General features: G+C 47.9%; 1 protein-coding gene across 1 annotated transcript in view; it reads left to right on the top strand.

Annotated features, from left to right (window-relative positions):
* Window positions 1-20586, top strand: part of LOC138520556 (uncharacterized) — a 111632-nt gene that overhangs the window by 56244 nt on the left and 34802 nt on the right. The window contains exon 3 of the mRNA XM_069632897.1: window positions 18584-18913. Within this exon, the coding sequence (XP_069488998.1) occupies window positions 18584-18913 (330 nt within the window). The remainder of the gene's footprint in view (window positions 1-18583; window positions 18914-20586) is intronic.

Genomic DNA, 20586 nt, shown 5'->3' on the forward strand with positions numbered 1-20586 from the left:
TTCACGCACTTTCTCGATGGCCGAAAAGATTTCCGGACGTGTTTGCACAGTACCTTGTCAATGAAGAAAGCTGTAGCTGAGGCAGTTGTTCCTGGTAGTTCGAGCAAATCTCGCTGTTCCTGAGCTTCAGTCGTGGGGACAAGAAGGAGGACATCGGGAGGTTCCTGCACTGCCCAGGGAAGAGGCCAAAAGCTGTAGCAAGATGTCGGTTTAAGGTGTGAGTACCTTAAAGTCCACAAGCTGGTTTCCTTCCCTCTGGCTACCCGGTTTTCAACAGCACTCTGATGAAAATTCGACCAGAATAGGACAGTGTCCAGGTGGCTTGTGAGTTGGTTGTTCCCACCAAACTCAAGGGAAGAAGTTAACCTTTAAGGGCTTCTCTGTCGTCTGAGTTTCAGGCAATTCGTACCTGCAGCAGAGCTTCAATAGTCGTCCAGGAGTTGCAGCAGTCCTCTTCCTTCCTCTAATCTTCGGTTCTTTCATTCGAGTGGTCGACTCTGCTTTCCAAGTCCCAGAGACCTGCTTTTAAATAGTTTACCCCATTCATTCCAGCCTGGCTGTCACTCATGCATCAGGGTGTCTGTCCTTGCCGGACAGCCAGCCGGCCAATCACGCCAGAGTGCATTCAGGTCTCCTAGGAGACTAAGCGCAGGGAATTCCGGGCACCTCGCTCACATCCTGTCCACCCCAGACACCCTGGCGCCAGAGGAGGGCTTCAGCACTGAAGCCCGCCAAAGGCCAACGGACAAAGGGACCAAACCTGGTTTGGCGCGCAGAGACAAACACAAGCAGGACCTTTCCTAAAAGAAATGTCAAAAAAAGGTGACCGGAGTCTGTTTTTACAAATAGGTCTTGGGTGCCATATTGAAAAACATGGCTGACCCGATTTTTAGCTACCGGTGTTAGCGGTAGGGAAAAATCATGGTAGTTTGATCTAAACCACTGCCACCAGCCATTTAAAGTAGGAAAGGGTAACATTTTACTGTTACATGAGTATTTTGACTCGGGGGGAAGCTAGGCAACCCCTCCCGAACTCTATAGTAAGATAGCGTGTGCTGGGGCAGTAAATTTAAAGAGACTAGTAAAGTCAATTTAACTTTACATGCCCTGGGAGACAGTAATCAGTCCCAGGGAAGGTATTTAAACCTTGGGGAGTCTGAAAGACACCCCTGTGCCACTTCACTGAATGTGCTGTGTGATACACAGAAAAAGATGATGCCTATGGAGTTGTGTTAAAACTCCATAATCAAAGAACACAAAAGTAAAACACACATCAAAATACATGAAAGAGTGGGAAAAAAAGGCTCACACTCTTTCCAGGTAAGAAATCAAATCCTAGAAATCCAGCAAAGTTGCTGGGGGTCTCAAAAGGTAAGGGAAATTAGCACATATTGAGAATTCTCCCTAACACGCTCCCCCCCCCCCCCCAATGTAAGGGACAGGAGGATTTAATCCACTCCTGGATGAATCTCCTTACTCCAGTCGGTCAAACATCCCGGAGAGACCATCAGCATTTTGGCGGTGACCCCCTGACCTGTGTTCAATGGTAAAATCAAACCCTTGCAGGCTGATTGACCATCTCAGTAGCTTTAGGTTTTCCCCTTTCATTTGCATCAACTATCTCAAGGGTTGGTGGTCAGTCTGAATCACAAAAGTAGATCCATACAGGTATGGCCTAAACTTCTTCAGTGATCACACAATAGAAAAGCATTCACGCTCAATGGTTGCCCACCTTGTTTCTGGTTCCTTCAGCTTCCTGCTGATGAAGCACATGGGGTGTTCCCTACCTTTCTCATCCAGTTGACTAAGGACTGCACCTATACCTGTATTTGAAGCATCTGTCTGCACAATGAAGGTTTGGTTATAGTCAGGAGCTCTTAGAACTGGAGCTTGACAAAGGGCTTTCTTTAGGCCTTCAAAGGCTTGAGTGCACTCCTCATTCTACCTGACCTTTTTAGGGAATTTGGGAGAGGAGATCACATTCAAGGGAGAAGCTATGGTCCCATAGTTCTCAATGAAGTTCCTATAGTACCCAGTGAGACCTAGGAAGGCTCTCACTTGGGTTTGAGTAGTAGGGGTGGCCCAGTTTTGTACAGCTTGTACTTTTCTAGGCAATGGCCTGATTTCACCTCCTCCTACCTCATGTCCAAGGTAGACCACTTTACTCTGACCAATTTGACATTTACTAGCCTTTATGGTCAGCTGTGCCTGCTCAAGAGCCTGCAAAACATATACTAAGTGGTCAACATGTTCTTACCAAGTAGCGCTGAACACTGCAATGTCATCCAAGTATGCCATGCAGAAGTCCTCCATCCCATTCAGAACTTGATTGACCATCCTTTGGAATGTAGCAGGTGCATTCTTTAGTCCAAAAGGCATTACCTTAAACTGGTAGAGGCCTGCTGGGGTTGAGAATGCCGTTTTCTCCTTGCTATGATCTGTCAGTGCTATTTGCCAATAGCCAGAAGTGAGATCCTAGTGTTGCTTTGCCTTGGAAGGATTATTTGAACAAAAGTAAAAGTAGCACTCTAAATGTAACAAGTATACTTTATCCTCACCGCTGTACACCAGTGTTAGGCAGAATCACCTACAGTACCCCTGGGGAACACTACAGGCAATTAGGACTACAAGTGTAAACACAATTTCACCTTTGGTACAAGCCTGTACTACACAGTAAAGTGGTAGCGATGGCTGAGCAGCCCAACTTATCTCAAGAGTTTAAGTGAGCAGTAGAACAAGTTACACAAAGGACCAACCAATGCAGTGATTCAAGTAAACACTTATCAAGGTTTCTTGGTAAAAGAATATACATTTATTTACTCAGTCAGTTATAAAACATTACTCTAGCATAAGCAGCTCAATATCACACACTAATACACCACAAAAATCCAACCGGTAAGTAAGTTTAGCTCCATAATCAAGTGGGAGCAAAATGGATCTTCAGATACTTAATAAAGGAGGGACACGACAAGGTTATAAGAATAGACAGCCCAAATACATTCATAAGCAGGGCAAAGGGTTTCAGTTAAATACAACTAGCAATTCTTCTTAATAGGCCTGGGCCAAAGTCAATGGTTCAGAGTCTTTTGTATAGGATAGCACAGTTCTGGTATATAATGGTTATGGCGAAAAGTTGACGAATGTTTAGGGAAGGACAAGCCTTCTTGTTGAGGAAAGTTTCACGCACTTTCTCGATGGCCGAAAAGATTTCCGGACCACCTTTCCACAGTACCTTGTCAATGAAGAAAGCTGTAGCTGAGGCAGTTGTTCCTGGCAGTTCGAGCAGATCTCGCTGTTCCTGAGCGTCAGTCGTGGGGACAAGAAGGAGGACGTCGGGAGGTTCCTGCACTGCCCAGGGAAGAGGCCAAAAGCTGTAGCAAGATGTCGGTTTAAGGTGTGAGTGCCTTAAAGTCCACGAGCTGGTTTCCTTCCCTCTGGCTATGCGGTTTTCAACAGCACTCTGATGAAAATTCGACCAGAATAGGACGGTGTCCAGGTGGCTTGCGAGTTGGTTGTTCCCACCAAACTCAAGGGAAGAAGTTAACCAAGGGCTTCTCTGTCGTCAGAGTTTCAGGCAATTCAGACCTGCAGCAGGGCTTCAATAGTCGTCCAGGAGTTGCAGCAGTCCTCTTCCTTCCTCTCATCTTCGGTTCTTTCATTCGAGTGGTCGACTCTGCTTTCCAAGTCCCAGAGACCTGCTTTTAAACAGTTTTCCCCTATTCATTCCAGCCTTGCTGTCACGCACGCAGCAGGGTGGCTGTCCTTGCCGGACAGCCAGCTGGCAAATAACGCCAGAGTGCATTCAGGTCTTCTAGGAGACTAAGCACAGGGACTTTCGGGCACCTCCTTCACATCCTGTCCACCCCAGACACCCTGGCGACAGAGGAGGGCTTCAGCACTGAAACCCGCCAAAGGCCAACGAACAAAGGGACCAAACCTGGTTTGGCGCGCAGAGACAAACACAAGAAGGACCTTTCCTAAAAGAAATGGCGAAAAAAGATGACCAGAGTCTGTTTTTACAGATAGGTCTTGGGCGCCATATTGAAAAACATGGCTGGCCCGATTTTTAGCTACCATTGTTAGCAGTAGGGAAAAATCATGGTAGTTTGATCTAAACCACTGCCACCAGCCATTTAAAGTAGGAAAGGGTTACATTTTACTGTTACATGAGTGTTTTGACTCGGGGGAAGCTAGGCAACCCCTCCAGCACTCTATAGTAAGATAGTGTGTGCTGGGTCAGTAAATTTAAAGAGACTAGTAAAGCCAATTTAACTTTACATGCCCTGGGAGACAGTAGTCAGTCCCATGGAAGGTATTTAAACCTTGGGGAGTCTGAAAGACACTTCTGTGCCGCTGCACTGAAGGTGATGTGTGACACACAGAAAAGGATGATGCCTATGGAGTTGTGTTAAAACTCCATAACCAAAGAACACAAAAGTAAAACACACATCAAAATACATGAAAGAGTGGGAAAAAAAGGCTCACACTCTTTCCAGGTAAAAAATCAAATCTTAGAAATCCAGCAAAGTTGCTGGGGATCTCAAAAGGTAAGGGAAATTAGCACATATTGAGAATTCTCCCTAACATATATCAAAACTACAAGCAGCTCGCGATTGGCAGTGAGCAGTTAGAATGTAACAAGCCAGCTGCAAGGATACCGAATGTCAGGGAAGCATCGGACTAGGCTAACACCAAAGGTCAATCTAGCTGAGCTAACTAAAGTATTTGAATGTTCAAAGTTCAATGTTCAATTGCTGCACAGTAAAAAACAGTATGCCGATTACAAGCGCTCATGCACAGTTTCAGAAGATGCAGACACCCACACACAGGAACCGACAAAACACAAACAGAAGATCAAAGTGCTTTGTGGAGACGAGGGTTTATGCACCGGCGAAAACCGGCCTGTAGATGGTGCCTCTACATTGGTTGTGACCAGATTAAACATAAAACAGGACGACCAGTTGTGTCATTGTGAGTTAACTCCAGGGAGGCAGGGGATGCGAATTACCATAGGTACATTCAGGCCAATATATGTTGCACCCCCACAATCAAAAGGTATGGGGTGTGCAGGGAGGGGTTAGATGGTGCCTCTACATTGGTTTGGACCAGATTATACATAAAACAGGATGACCACTTGTGTTAGTGTGAGTTAACCCCAGGCGGGCAGAGGATGCGAATTACCGTAGGTGTGTTCAGGCCATGATATCCTGCACCCCCACTATCAACATTGTTTGTATTGTTCTTGTAAGTGTATGAATGCTGCACCTCTGGTACATGTGTATAGTATTCAATGCTGTGACGTGCGGTATGAGCCATGATTTGCCAGGGCACCATTGTTTCGATGTTTCGATGCAGTGGTGCATATAGGTCCGATAAAATGTCCTCTATAAACATAATGGAATATTCTCTGCAGACCCGGGTGAAGATGTGTGGGGGACCATTTCAACATGATGGTTGGGGGCTCCCCTTGCCTAGAGCAGAAAGCAGTCTGAGGCTCCTGTGGGGAGGAGGGCATACATTATAATGGAGATAAAGGTAAGGTTAATAGCCGCCAATTATCATGAGCCAGCAGGAAGATGAAACCAACGAATGGCCGCTGAATAGTTGTGAATGATCCTTCTTTATAAGAAAGTGACTGACGTGGAGGGAACAGTGTTGAAAGAAGGTGATAATACTTCTGTTTTCCTCAAGTGACGGCAGGACGGGCTCCAGCAGCAGCCTGTAAGGCGAGCACTGCAAAGCGCACACTGTAAGACCCAGAAAGTGAGCAATATATAAAGGAATATATTGCTGTGTTATTACACTGCTGAGTGGCAATATGGGGGATGTTGCTGGGGGCCCCCTGAGGCTCGAGGCCCCTTTCAATTGAAAGAGTTAAAAGGCCCTGCCGCCGTCCCTTATTCTCTGCTAATGTGCTGTCCTTATTGCTTACTAGCAAAGTATACAGCAAACATGGCTGGGAAGAACCTAGCAGCTACGCACCAGGGCTATACAGCTGTAGAGTTTGTTAACATAAAACGATAAGTTCATAACTGGTTTATAAATACACATGTACAAACTGAGCTAAATACAACTCTTCCATTGACCTGAATGTGAACGTTTGGCAGTAGATTGTGCTGTTGCAGAGCTTGCTTGGTGCCCCCATCTTTCCTCCAAGACCAGCTTGCTTAGTTTAAGTAAAAGGTATGACGTGCAGACGTAATGTTCTAGTCCTTGCGCACTGGTATTTTTGAAGGGCTATTCCTGGCACCTTTGCTCCCAATGTCTAGTCCAAATCTTAGAGGCAATTCTTGATTTAAGCCATTTCATAGTAAGCAGATTCAGATCTGTGTGCAATATGCAGTTTAATGTTCACGTCGGCAGAGCAACGGGCTTGCAGTTCAGAAGTAGTGCAGCCGTCTCCATGCACCGCCGCCCCTTGCCCCCACAGCTGCCCCCACCCCTCCCACCTTGGTCCTGGGACATGAACCGCACACACTGCGTGGCCCTGAAACTTACAACGGCATGCATAGAAAAAGCAGTCACCAGTTCCCTCGCTCTAACATGGGAAGCCGTATAATATACATAATATACATACAGTGTGGTATTCGGCTTCCCACCAAGAGTGAAGGCCCTGAAGCCACGCGCAGCTGGTAGCTCTGAGGGCGGGCTACTGGGTGGACAGAGTGAAGTCCCTGAAGTCACGCCCACCTGGTCGCTCTGAGAGCGGGCTACTGGGTGGACAGAGTGAAGGCCCTGAAGCCACGCCCACCTGGTAGCTCTGAGGGCGGGCTACTGGGTGGACAGAGTGAAGGCCCTGAAGCCACGCCTACCTGGTAACTCTGTGGACAGGCTACTAGGTGGACAGAGTGATGGCCTGAAGCCACGCCCACCTGGTAACTCTGAGGGCGGGCTACTGGGTGAGCGTGGCTCAGAAGATTGCGAACACTGCCTCCCTCATGCTGCCATGGGGATGCAGGATATCATATAACACCTCCCTCATGCAGCCATGGGGATGCAGGATATCATACAACACCTCCCTCATGCTGCCATGGGGATGCAGGATATCATACAACACCTCATGCTGCCACAGGGATGCAGGATATCATACAACACCTCATGCTGCCATGGGGATGCAGGATATCATACACCACCTCCCTCATGCAGCCACGTGGATGCAGGATATCATACAACACCTCCTCATGCTGCCATGGGGATGCAGAGTATCATACACCTCCCTCATGCTGCCATACGGATGCAGGATATCATACACCTCCCTCTTGCTGCCAGGGGGATGCAGGATATCACACAACACCTCCCTCATGCTGCCATGGGGATGCAGGACATCATGCAACACCTCCCTCATGCTGCCATGGGGATGCAGGATATCATACAACACCTCCCTCATGCTGCCTTTGGGATGCAGGATATCATACATCTCCCTCATGCTGCCATGGGGATGCAGGATATCATACAACACCTCATGCTGCCACAGGGACGCAGGATATCATACAACAACAAGAGGGGCCGCCATGACAGTGGCACATGACACATCCTGCCAGGTGGATTATCGGCAGGGATTGGCAACCAGAGGTAAAGCACCTAAAATCATTCAAGGACGTTCTTCACAATAATCTGCTAGCAAAGACGCATACACATTTGTTTTCGCACTAGCCTGTGGCTGCTTGCACTGGAGTTGACGACGTGAATAAAATGGAGGAGGTGCCCTGATAATGTGGGCAGCGTCCTCTCCTTCCTCTCACCTGGGTAAGGGGGAGGTGTGTAGGAAGCAGCTGGAGGGGCGAAGAGCCTGCAAAACCGGGTGAAATGCACGCAAAAAGAGACAATGGGAAGGGGCAGGCCTGTTGCCTACAAGGAGAGGATTTGGCAAAAGGAGTTTTTTGAGATCTTTTCCCTGTTAGACATGGAGCCTGTGGGGATGGGGTTTTGCGAATTGTCAGAGAAGGAGAGGGAGAAGAAGGATAGAGAGAAAGCCAAAGTTGAGGAAAACAACCACAATTGGTTGGCAGCTTTCAGGATGCTGGCATCCATCATGATAGAAAAATTCCTTCAGGATGCGGGGCCTTTCTTTACATATGAGCAGTATGCCCATACATTATACTTGAACTATGGCGATGACGCCTGTTTAAAGTATGACAGGGGTTTCAGGCTTCAGATGCAGGTTTGGCCTGCTATGTCCTGGGACGAGGTGGATGTGGGGGCGTACATTGAGAAAATGGTACCTTCAAGGGAGAATGGAGACAAAGCACAGGGCGAGAAACCTCATTATAAAAGAATGGTTTTACGGGGACTGGAGAAGGGTATCCTTTCGTGGGCGCTCCTCTTAGAATAGCCGGCCCAGTTATCAGGGGGAGCAGGCAGTCTGCTGGAAATTTGAGCAAGGATATTGCCCCTTTGGCAAAATCTTCAGATTTAAACACACAGGTGGCAGAAATTCAGGGAACCACAGCTCTTCTCCAGTGAGGGGAAGCAGAGGGGTAGTGCTAAACCCAAAGAGAAGGCCAAGCATAATTAAGACTCAATTACCCACACCCGTACTCCAGCATACATTGATTCCTTTCCTGAATACATATCACAATAGCACTAACGCTAAATTGCTCTGGGAAGTTTCAGGTGGGGGTTTAGGATCCCCTATGAGGGTGATTTGGGGAGCAGGGAAACAGACAATTTAAAGTCAGCTGTGGGAATGCCGAAAGTGGTGGCACAGGAGGTTGCTAAGGAGATCAAGCTGGGTAGGGTGGCGGGCCCATTCACTTCCCCGCATTGGAAAATGTTGTAGTCTCACCCCTGGGCTTGGTACCAAAGAGGGAGGAAGAGCAGTTTTGGCTCATACAACATCTTTCCTTCCCCGAGGGCGCGTCAGTTAACGACGACATAGCCGAGGATAAGTGCAGGGTTCACTATTCTTCTTTTGACGATGCAGTAGAGCTTGTGAGGTCGTCAGGGAGAGGCACACTGATGGGGAAGGCTGACATTGAGTCCGCCTTCAGGCTACTGCCAATTCACAAGGAAAGCTACCATTTGCTGGGCTTCAAGTTAAAAGACTCTTACTTCTACAACAGGTGCTTACCAATGGGTTGCGCTATTACCTGCGCTTACTTTGAAAAGTTTTGTAACTTTCTGGAGTATGAAACAAGGGGTCCAGGGCGGGTGGGTAATGCATTACCTTGACGATTTCTTGTTCATTGGGAAAGAGGGGACAGATTAGTGTGGGTCACTCATGAGCAGGTTTCAGGCATTGATGGAGGGGATGGGGTTCCCTTGACCAAGGGGAAGACAGTCGGCCCCCTCACAACGCTTACATTCCTGGGAATAGAGATAGAGTCTGTGGAAGGAAAGTGTAGGCTGCCCAAGGACAAGGTGGTGAAGCTGAAGGAAACAATCAAGGGATTGAGGGGCAGGAGTAAGGCCACGCTGAGGGAGCTACAATCATTGGCGGGGAACTTAAACTTTGCGGGTAACATTATCCCGGCAGGGAATGTTTTCGCCAGGAGCATTGAGATCAAAACGGTATAGTTGCAACACGCTTCACAACATATGCGGCTGGGGGCAGTGGTGAAGGAGATCTCAGAATGTGGGACGGTTTCCTGGATAAGTTCAATGGGATACTACTTTGGCGGGAGCAGTGGGCCACTAGCGAATAGCTCAAGCTCTTTACTGACTCTTCGGGCTCACACAGTTTTTGGGCCATTCTGGGGAGCAACTGGTGCGGCCAAGCCTGGCCGGCAGCATGGCATCAGGAAGGGAATACCGGGGAAATCACCCTACTGGAGCTGTTTCCTATCATGGTGGCTTTCAAACTGTGGGGGAGTCATTAGCAAATAGGAGAGTGGTGCTCTAGCCGGATAACCTGGCAGAGGTTCAAATCATCAATCAGGGAACGTACAGCAATTTAAGGGTACTGAGTTTACTGAGAGAGCTGACGACATGCTTGCTCAAACTAAACATGGAGGTAAGAGCGCATCACATTCCTGGAGTAAAAAACGTAGCCGCTGACACTCTCTCTCGTTTACAGTGGTAGAGGTTTCGGGGGAACTGTCCAGAGGCAAGCAAAAGGATGACCCCATTCAAGGAGCGGTGGTGCGGCATGATTGGTGGGATCTGAGCTATTTTATCCACACTGCTCTGGCCCCGGGCACAGCAAGGAGATACAAGGGCTGCTGGGACCGATTCCTGGCCTTTCAAGAAGAAATGTTGGCGGAAGGGCAAAGGAGAGCGCCAGTGCGCACCTTTGTAGGATGGGGGTGGCGGTCTGGGAAGACCAGATCCTGGATGCCTTATAATTTGGCGGCAATAGCGCATTACTTCAATCTGGGGGAAGACCGATCCTACCAAAGAGCATTACATTATAATGGCGATGAAGGGGTGGGCAAAGCAAACAGAGAGGAAGCCGGATGTAAGGCGGCCCATTGATATTGTATAATTGCACAGTTTAATTGCAACCCTGCGGACTGTTTGCCATAACGAAGGGGAGAGGGTTTTGTTCTCGGGGCCTTTTCATTGGCCATATTTGGAGTCTTCAGAGTAAGCAAGCTGGTGCCCGAGAATAGAGAGGGACGGGGCATGGGGTTTTTAAGGTTGGAGGATGTGCAATTAACTCCAGCAAGGGCCGCAACAATAAGGGCCTGTCTGCATCTGTTGATCTCACTCAGGCAGCCATCCAGGGCAGGGCAGGAGCCCCTCTCACCCGTGGCACCATTTTTACTAACTTGGACACATCTCCGCATACGGAGCATCGCCGCGGTGCACTGTAGCACCTGCACCTGAAGGAAGCTTTTCCTGCTTCCACGAAAGCTTTTACCTTGATTTCATCCGACCCGATCCCCATTCAACACCGCCTCCAGCTACAGGATCGAGCATTACAGGAGCCATTCTAAGATGGCCGCCCAGACAACATCGGCAGAGACCATCAGATTCCTCCTCTCCCCGCCCAGCACAGCTGATTGGCTCTGCGCCAATATTTTCTTTCGTGCCGCGGACCGGAGGCGGAAGCCGGCCGCTCCAGCAAGGGCCGTAACAATAAGGGCCTGTCTGCATCTGTCCGCGGCGTGACCGCAAGGGAGCCGCAGCTACCTCTTCACAGCTGATCCAATCATTGACTCTACTTTACTGCTGCTCTCAATGAGTCTTTGCCATGAACTGTAAGTAAATGCACACCGTTAATTATGATGCACACTGCTTAGCCTCTACACGTGCCCCATATGCACCTGCTGTATACCAACTTAGAGATGATTAGACAAAGAGTTAGCCATGCAAGTCACGCTATAATTTGCCTTGCATACTACACCAGTGTAGTCTACGACTTACTGCTAAGTATTTGGAGTGCACTCAGACGACCAATGTTTAACAGCTCCATACGATCCCTGCACTAAATACAATGCTTGTACTGTATCGTGTATCACCAAAGATTTCGTCAGGGCACCAATGTATTATCATGGCACATCTATCTATGTAATCGCTCCTCAGCCACAAATGTATACTATATATGACTAAAAGTGCACCTTTGAAGTCTATAGCTAAGCACTGTAGCCTACCCCACGGTGCCTTAACAGTGCCAAACACGTCTAGCACCAGCTACAACGAAATTACTGTCACTAACATAGTCTCAGCCCATTGCAAATAAGTAACTATGCAAGGTTGGTTAATCCTTACAATGTCCCCGTTCTGCATCATAGCCAGAGATCTGCCATGTACAGGAACCCACTAACTAGCACATCCAAATGGCCTTAGTAAACTAGCCTGCCCAAGACACTTCCCCATCCCCTGTCCCACCCCATTCCTCCCCTACACAAGCCCATTCCAGCCTCCCCACTACCAAAACAACCACTATACCATCCAAAGCAGTTACCAAAGCCCCAGATGCACCCCTATACCTAGCATTGCCACCATAAACACAAAGCCTTTAAGGAAGTCCTACCCGAGCCAAGGTACATTGAGATGCTACCGCATCAGATCACGGACACAAACATCCCCACCTAAGTACACCAACAGCACGATCACCAAATTGAACTCACTGCATTTAAATGCCAGAAACAACCGGCTCAGAGCACGGACAATGAAGTGCAGTTCTACAGTTGCTCCACCTGCAACAAAGCCCACCCCTCTCAGGCCCGTAAGCGACTACCCAGTCCATACTCCCAAAAGGACAGTCCTAAATACCACTAAGAGCCAAATCACCTCACACAGCCCTAGAAAGGCCCAGCCACCACTAAACCCTCAAACTCAACCTTCTACGAAACTCAGAGTAACACTCATCAATGCACGATCCATAGCTGCCCACGCCACAGAAATACATGATTATATCATTGAACAGAAACTTGACTTGTTAATAGTGACAGAAACCTGGCTTCACCAAGCCTCAGGCCCGATACTTACTATCGCCATACCACCAAGCTACACCATACTTAGGTCTGACAGAATCAACTCAATTGGAGGAGGAGTAGCCATCATAGCCAAAAACCACCTCCAAATTAGAGCCTGCCCTCTTGACAACGTAGATGGTTACGAAATGCTACTCACTAAATTGGCCACATACAACAAAACCACTATCAATATAGTCACTATATACAGAGCACCAAATAATAACTCTGAACCTGATCTATATATATATCACTGCTACTAACGCCCTTAATCAAACCCAAGACTAAATGTATCGTACTTGGAGACCTGAACCTCGGATTCAATGACATTCTAGATCATAAAGTAGATGCCCTTCACACCGCCCTCAAAGACATGCTATTTGTACAACTAGTGAATGCACCCACCCACTCCAAAGGAAGAACACTGGACTGGGTACTATCTCTTAATACTGCAGTCTCTATAGAAACTATAACCCCTCTACTATGGACAGACCACCATGCCATCAACTTTACCATCGAGTCTAACGAACTCGAATCACCTAAGTCCACCACACTAGACACCTACGCAACCAGGAATATTCGCAAACTATCAGCGGAAGTCCTGAGCCCAATTTTTAAAAATTCTCTCACAGAGACATTAATCACTAATGATAACCCATGCTCATTAGCAGACACCTACTATAATTGCCTCACTAACACAATAGATGCCATAGCTCCCTGCATTACCAAAACCAGAAGAGCAGACAAAAAATCCTCCTTATGGTTTGACGGGGACTGGTAGCACTCAGGTGAACTAAACGTGAGCTTGAACACCGCCACAACAAATCCCGTACTACTGAAACATCCAATGCTTACAATGCAGCAAACAAAACCTACAAAGCAGCCATCACTGCACATAAAGCTGATTCCCTTAACAACAGGATTACTAATGCAGCATCTGACGCAAAAGAACTATTTTCCATCCTCAAAGAACTAGAAAACCCCATCCCTATCACTAACCCAGTTAAACCTAGCAAAGAATGGTGCACTACCATCCAAGACGCACTGGCCGCCTAAATTAAATTACTACAAAACAAAATAGTCATGAAAAGAACAATTCTTGCAGAAAAACCTACCAAGATAGACTTAACTAGCAGCATTATAGAACGGAAGACCCAACCTTCCATTTCTCGCCAGTCTCCCAAGAAACAGTCTTCAATACAATGGGGAAACTGAAAGCGTCTAGTTGCAAAGGGGACAACTTCCCGGCACATCTAGTCAAACTATGTGCCCCCACCTTCACCCCCATCATTACTAATTTCGTTAATGCATCCTTCAATACGAATATGGTCCCAGCCAGCATCAAATAAGCCTGGGTCACACCCTTACTAAAAAAAACAACACTGGACCCTCTTATCCCAACGAATTATAGGCCCATAACCACAGTCCCATTCCTTCTCAAAATCATAGACAAAATAGCATATAACCAAATACAAACCCACCTCGCACAGAACAAACTTCTAGGAGATAGACAATCCGGCTTTAGGCCTCACCACTGTACTGAAACTGCTCTCACCGACCTTAAAATCCAAATAGACACCATCAGAGACGCAGGAAAAATGGCTATATAGTTGCTACTGGATCTGTCAGCAGCATTCGATCTAGTAGATCATGACAAACTTTGCGAAACATTAGCTAAAGACTTTAGCTTCTCCAACAACGCCACACCTCTGGGTCAAATCGTTCCTTTCTGAACGTACTTCCAGAGTCGCCATTGGCACAGAGGCGGCAGACCCCATAACCGTCCCTATCGGAGTACCCCAGGGCTCTTGCCTCTCCCCGACCCTCTACAATGCCTACACCAAACTTCTATTCTCAGCACTTGACGATATGGGTGTCATCTACACGAATTTTGCAGATGACACCCAGATCCTTATTCCCATCTCAGGGGATTATACCCAAGACAACCAAACTATTAACTAAATCTACGCCATCATACAAAACTGGATGGCACTAAATAGTCTCTGGGCCTCATTACAACCCAGGCGTTAAGGGTTTAACGGCGCCGTCGGCGCCGTTAACCCTTAACGCCTGATTACCATTTTAACGCCTGCTTTTAGCAGGCGTTAAAATGCAAGGCGCTAACCCGCCTTGGTGCTAATTACGGCACCGTAATTTACGGTGCCGTAATTAGCGCCTTCCCCACTCCCATTATGCCCTATGGGGCAAAAATGGGAATGGGGAAGGGTAAATGGGGAATGGGGATTTACCGCCCCACTCACCTTGGAATGGGGCGGTAAATTCGCCATCCACCATGGTGTAAACGGAGTTTACACCATGGTGGTAAAGTAGGGAACTTACCGCCTGGGTTGTAATGAGGCCCTCTGTCTCAATGATGAGAGGACAGAGATCCTCATCGTAGGATCCCAAGCTAGATCAAGTTCTCTTCACACAGACTATGCTGACATCAACATCGACGGCACCAGGATACCAGTACTTAAGCAAGTTAAAACCCTTGGTGTCAATCTAGATGCTAACCTCACTATGAGTAAGGACATCTCAGCCCTCTCCTCCTCCACAGCATAAACAGCCAAACTCATTGCCCTCAGCCGCCAATTCCTGACTCCTACCAATTGCATAACTCTAGCTAGAGCTTTGATATTAACTAAGCTTGATTACTGCAATGTGCTTCTACTAGGAACTTCCAATGCCAACACAAGTAAAATGCACCTGCTGCAGAATAAAGCATTAAGAGCAGCGTTAGGTATCAAGAAATCAGAGCACATCTCTAGCATTAGGAGAGAAAACCATTGGCTACCTGTCAAAGCCAGAATCATTTTCAAAACTCTATGTGTTGTATAAAATTGGCTCTCCAATACAGCCGTAAAGAAAAAAACACCAGACAGAGTACTGAGGTCAAACAACAAGGCTCTACGGGAAATTCCGCGGCATAAAAGTACCAAAGCAGGAGGGAACAGCTTCAGAGTCCTCGCCCCCACCCTATGGAATTCCCTACCCCTCAGAATTAAAAATGAGGCAACAATGGCAAGTTTTTAAAAAGTGCTCAAAACTTGGCTATTTAATCAATACTGAGGGTCCAAGACCCCACACCTGCTTCCTGCCTACACAGGGCCACTCTCATTCCTTTGATGCACACAAAGCCTGCCAATAACAAGTAACTAATTGTAACTAAACATTTGCTTAGAGCCATGTTGGCCATTTGTTTTATCTGCACAAGTGTAACATTGTTCCATTTATGCACAAGATGTCTGTGACCTCGCCGTGATACCCAAGGGTCTGGGCCATTAACAAATCAACTAAATAAAATAACTAAAGAGCGTGTGTGCATTTATTTAAGAAAGTCCAAGACCGACCAGAAGGGAAAAGGGAGGACTGTTACCCTGCATGGCATATCGGGGAGCATAGTGTGTCCAGTAGCGGGGCTGATGGCTTACCTCCAAGGGAGGCTGCAGGTGGGGGCAGGGTCCCCCCTATTCTTGCACAAGGACGGGTCAGCCCTGAGCAGGTTTCAGTTCAGTAGGATCATGGATATGGCTTTGGATGGGATGGGGGCGACAGGTCGGGTGTTTGGTACACACTCCTTTAGGATAGGGGCGGCCACATCAGCGGCCGAGCTGGGCATGGGACCTGGAGCAATCATGAGTATTGGGGGATGGAAGTCGGGTTGTTTGAAAAGGTACAGAAGGCTGGACAAAATGTAGTTTAATAACCACCTTCTCATCTCCTTCCAATTAACAACAGCTCGAAGAAGGAGACGGTCCGTTTGGGTAGTCGAGCATTCATTTGTGTCTAGGGCCGGGGCCAGCTGAACGGCAGAAAGAGAGAGGATGACCGCCAGCGAGTACTGGATCTGGTGGCACGGGGTGCCCGGAATAAGATGGGCACAGTTGCAGGGGCACATCGACAGATTGCTGGGTAAGCAGCACAAGCCCAACGCTTTGATTGCACATCTGGGTGGCAATGAAGCTTGGGTAGCGGGGGCCTTGATGAGGGAGATGATGTTCATGTTATAGGAATTGTCCTTGCAATTGGGCGAGACTGACATTTTGTGCTCCGCGATCATTCCAAGGCAGGAATGGAGGGGTGCTGAAAGCCATTCAGCAGTAGAAAAATCGAGGAGGAAATTGAACGGGGCAATGGCTAAATTCTTAGTTCGAGTGACTGGAGCCGAATTAATGGTGGCGGCCGGTGGTAAGAATCTCCTTGTCGTACTAAAAGCACGTTATATGACCTATTGAGTCGGCAATTTATATGCTGACCGAGGAGTGACCTTGGGTCAGGAAATCTTGGTGAAGATTTTCGAGCCACATTGTGGGAGCCTGTACAGTATTGGCACTGTTTCCAGTGGAGGATTAAAGTCCATTTTCCTGTTCACCTACCTTCTATTTGGAAATTGGGGGATTGTACGGGCCCATATCTGATAAGAACAGGGCGAAGCACTTTTCTTTGCCCGACGTCCTGAAGAAGGTCTCCGACCGAAACACGTGTCGACGTTTTTGTGAAAGATACCTGACTGCAATTCGGTATCAGATAGACCACGACACCTAATATTAAATGTTTGAATGAACTGTTGTATGTGGCCATGATTGTTGGTATGAAACTGTTTTTTTTTATCAGGTTTTATGATATTTAGATGATTTTTTTCTTATGTAACGAATTAATTGAATAAAATTTAAATATGCAATAAAAGAGTGTCATCCCATTCTACTGTTCCAATCTTGGATATTAATAAATTCTGCAGGGGCAGAGGTTTCCCCCAGGTCAGGCACGGGCTGATCAATTTGAAATCACTGGAATACTATTTCAAGGACGGAGTGCATTCGTCATCATCGGGCATCGGGCATGGTTTATGGTCATTTCATCCAAAACCATGTCCATATGATGCACTTCTGTTTATTAATATTGTTTGTTATTTTGGGGTGGTGGGTCCCCCCGAAACCCCTGTTTTTTACCCTTTAAAATGCACCTAAACAAAATTAACCCTTTACCCCCTAAAAATATGCATTAGATGGACATTTTTTAGATGAAAAAAATTTGCTGGAATGGTATTAGATGCAATGGCTTTAGATGAAATGACCAGATACCTCGGGCATGGATCTGTTCTACTGGAATATGTGCACAAAGCTGCTGGAATTATAAAAAGAGGAACGGGGAGCCACGGTGGGCGTAGACCCACCTTTGGCGTGGCTGTGTTTTGGTGACCAGTGGCAAGATACAGACTACTAATGAGCATTGGGACTCTTCTCTGGACCAGCGCTCCTTGGGGGCCTAAGCGGCAGGGGCGCTGGATGTAGCAATGAGGGCTCAGCTTCCCCCGACAAAACGGCACTTCCCCAGCCCAGGAAAACCTGCAAAGGCAGGCGGGGCTCAGACAAGAATGGTTGGGGGAACTTTGGCCTGCAGTGGACTTGGTTGGGAAAGGGTGAAGCAAGGTTTGGACACGCAGCAGTGGGCGGGTCGCTGCACCTTCAGAACTAATTTCACTAGGTGTGCTTGCAGTTTTTTGAGTTATTATGTCGTAAAAATAAATCTGCAGACTTTTATGCCAACAAATAAAGCATGACTCATTCTGCACCTTTCCTGAGTGGGGTATAGAAAGAGTGAATAGAATGAGCGTCTTGTTACAGGCTGGACACATGCCCAGGTTATGCTGCTATGGCAACGAGTGTCAGGAGGAGCTGTGGTGCAATCCATTTGCACAATAAAGAAGCTAAAAATGAGGCAAATGTGCTTCAAGGTGCTATGCAGTGTTACATACATAACTCTGGACAGTGCTCCGAAGCAGCTCTACTAATCATGGCGACTGAAAAAAAAAACAACAAAAAGAAGACATTATAGGAAAATACCAATAAGGAAAAAAGTGCTTGAAAAAATTGGTTGAAACTGCATTTTAAAAGCTTTATGCAGGGGGAACCCCTCGAAATCCTCCCCTTTCCAGGGATTGCTCTCGCCTACCCGATGTAATGAGGTGGGGGGGGGGGCTCTTCTCAAGCATTTTCCAAGGTCTCTTTTTGTCCAAGTCCACACCAGTGCCTGCTCAACTGAAGACACGCCCATCCAGCTTGATAGGCATGTCCCACAGCCAGTAAAAACCTCACGCTCCTCCAGGGTGTATAAGGAGAAGGGACTGACACGCACCCTTCAGGGGCTCTGATGAGAAAGGGCCTACGCATTCAGTAATTTAGAAGAAGAAGAAACCGAACGTAAAACATTTTTTTTTGCAGCTGAGCAGGAACATGGCTGCAGCCGCTCCGCTCCAGAGCCTGAAGGAGGAGGCCACCTGCTCCATATGCCTGGAATACTTCACAGAGCCGGTGTCTGTGGAGTGCGGACATGCCTTCTGCCTGTCCTGCATCACTCAGTGCTGGGAGGCACTGGAGGCAAACTTCCCCTGCCCTCAGTGCAGGGAAACCTCACAGAGCAAAACCCTCCGACCTTACAGGCAGCTGGGGAACATGGTGGAAACGTTAAAACAGCTCCACCTACCCAATGCGACCTCCTCCCCACCCCCAGGAGGAGAATATGTGCAGAGAACACGAAGAGAAACTGAAGCTGTTCTCCGATGATGATCAGGGAACCATCTGTGTGGTGTGCAGCATGTCACGTGATCACAAGCTCCACACAGTGCTCCCCATCCAAGAAGCAGCCCAAGAGTACAAGGTGTGTGTGCTATAGGGACATGGGCGTGTTCTAACACAGTGCTCCCCATTCCAGAGGCTGCCCAAGAGTACAAGGTATGTGTGCTATAGGCACATAGGTGAATTTACCATACAGTGCACCCCATTTCAGAGGCAGCACAGGAGTAGAAGGTAAGTGTGCTGGCTGTAGGGACATAGGGGTGTTCTAACACAGTGCTCTTCATTTCCGAGGCTGCCCAGGAGTACAAGATATGTGTTATATAGGGCCATGGAGGGGGATGGGTTCTTACACAGTCCCCCCCATTCCAGCGGCTGCCCAGGAGTACAAGGTATGTGTGCTGTAGGTCTGGGACGTGGGTGGGTTCTCACACACTGCTCTTCATTTCTGAGGCTGTCCAGGAGTACAAGGTATGTGTGCTGTAGGTCTGGGACATGGGTGGGTTCTCACACACTGCTCTTCATTTCTGAGGCTGTCCAGGAGTACAAGGTAAGTGTGCTGTAGGTATGGGACATGAGGGGTTCCCACGCAGTGCTCTTCATTTCTGAGGCTGCCCAGGAGTACAAGGTATGTGTGCTATAGGGACATGGAGGCGCGTGGGTTCTTACAGTCCTCCCCATTCCAGAGGCTGCCCAGGAGTACAAGGTAAGTGTGCTGTAGGTATGGGACATGAGGGGTTCCCACGCAGTGCTCCCCATTTCCGAGGCTACACAGGAGTACAAGGTATGTGTGCTGTAGGTCTGGGACATGGGGGGGTTCTCACACAATGCTCTTCATTTCTGAGGCTGTCCAGGAGTACAAGGTGTGTGTGCTGTAGGTCTGGGACACTGGGGTGTTATTACACGGTGCTCTTCATTTCCGAGGCTGCCCAGGAGTACAAGGTATGTGTGCTGTAGGTCTGGGACATATGTGGGTTCTCACAGACTCTTCATTTCTGAGGCTGTCCAGGAGTACGTAGTTTGCACTATAGCCCTGGGGCGAAAGGAGGCCGTGCATAATGCTTCCCATTCCAGACACTAGTGTCCAGGATTACACAGTATGTGTGCTGTATGTAGGTCAAGGAGACTCGTGGGGGGCAGTCTCCCGGGGAAGATGGGTAACGTTGTGGATATGATGGCACTCATTATAGCCACAGTGTACCCCTAAAGGTGGAGGTCCAGGACGTGCAGCTGCACAGTGAAGAGAACCACACACCTGAGTGTGTGCCAGGTATCTCTGCAGCATAGAGCTCACACAGTGTGTCCTATAGAGAAGGGCCCAAGAGCACACTGTGTGTGACTTGACTGGTGGCAAAAGGCACCCTCAGAAGGGTGCCCAGGAGCACAAGTAGAGTATGTTAAAGAGCAGGAATCAAAGAGTCTGTCCAAAGTACCACAGTGTGCATTAGACAGGTCTGGGACCTTAGGGTGCACGCCGTATAGGAGGCTGACTAAGGGCACACAATGCATATTATGTGAAGGGTCTGAGCTCACAAAGGTCACAGTGTGGTCTATAGTAAGATACTCAAGAGCACACGATGTTCATATGGCAAGCTGGGGACCAAAGGGTTGCCACAGAATAGGGCTGACCAAATGTACAAGATGCATATGTG

This window comes from Ambystoma mexicanum, chromosome 13 (genome assembly GCF_040938575.1).
Source record: "Ambystoma mexicanum isolate Mex_15411 chromosome 13, UKY_AmexF1_1, whole genome shotgun sequence".
Lineage (NCBI taxonomy): Eukaryota > Metazoa > Chordata > Amphibia > Caudata > Ambystomatidae > Ambystoma > Ambystoma mexicanum.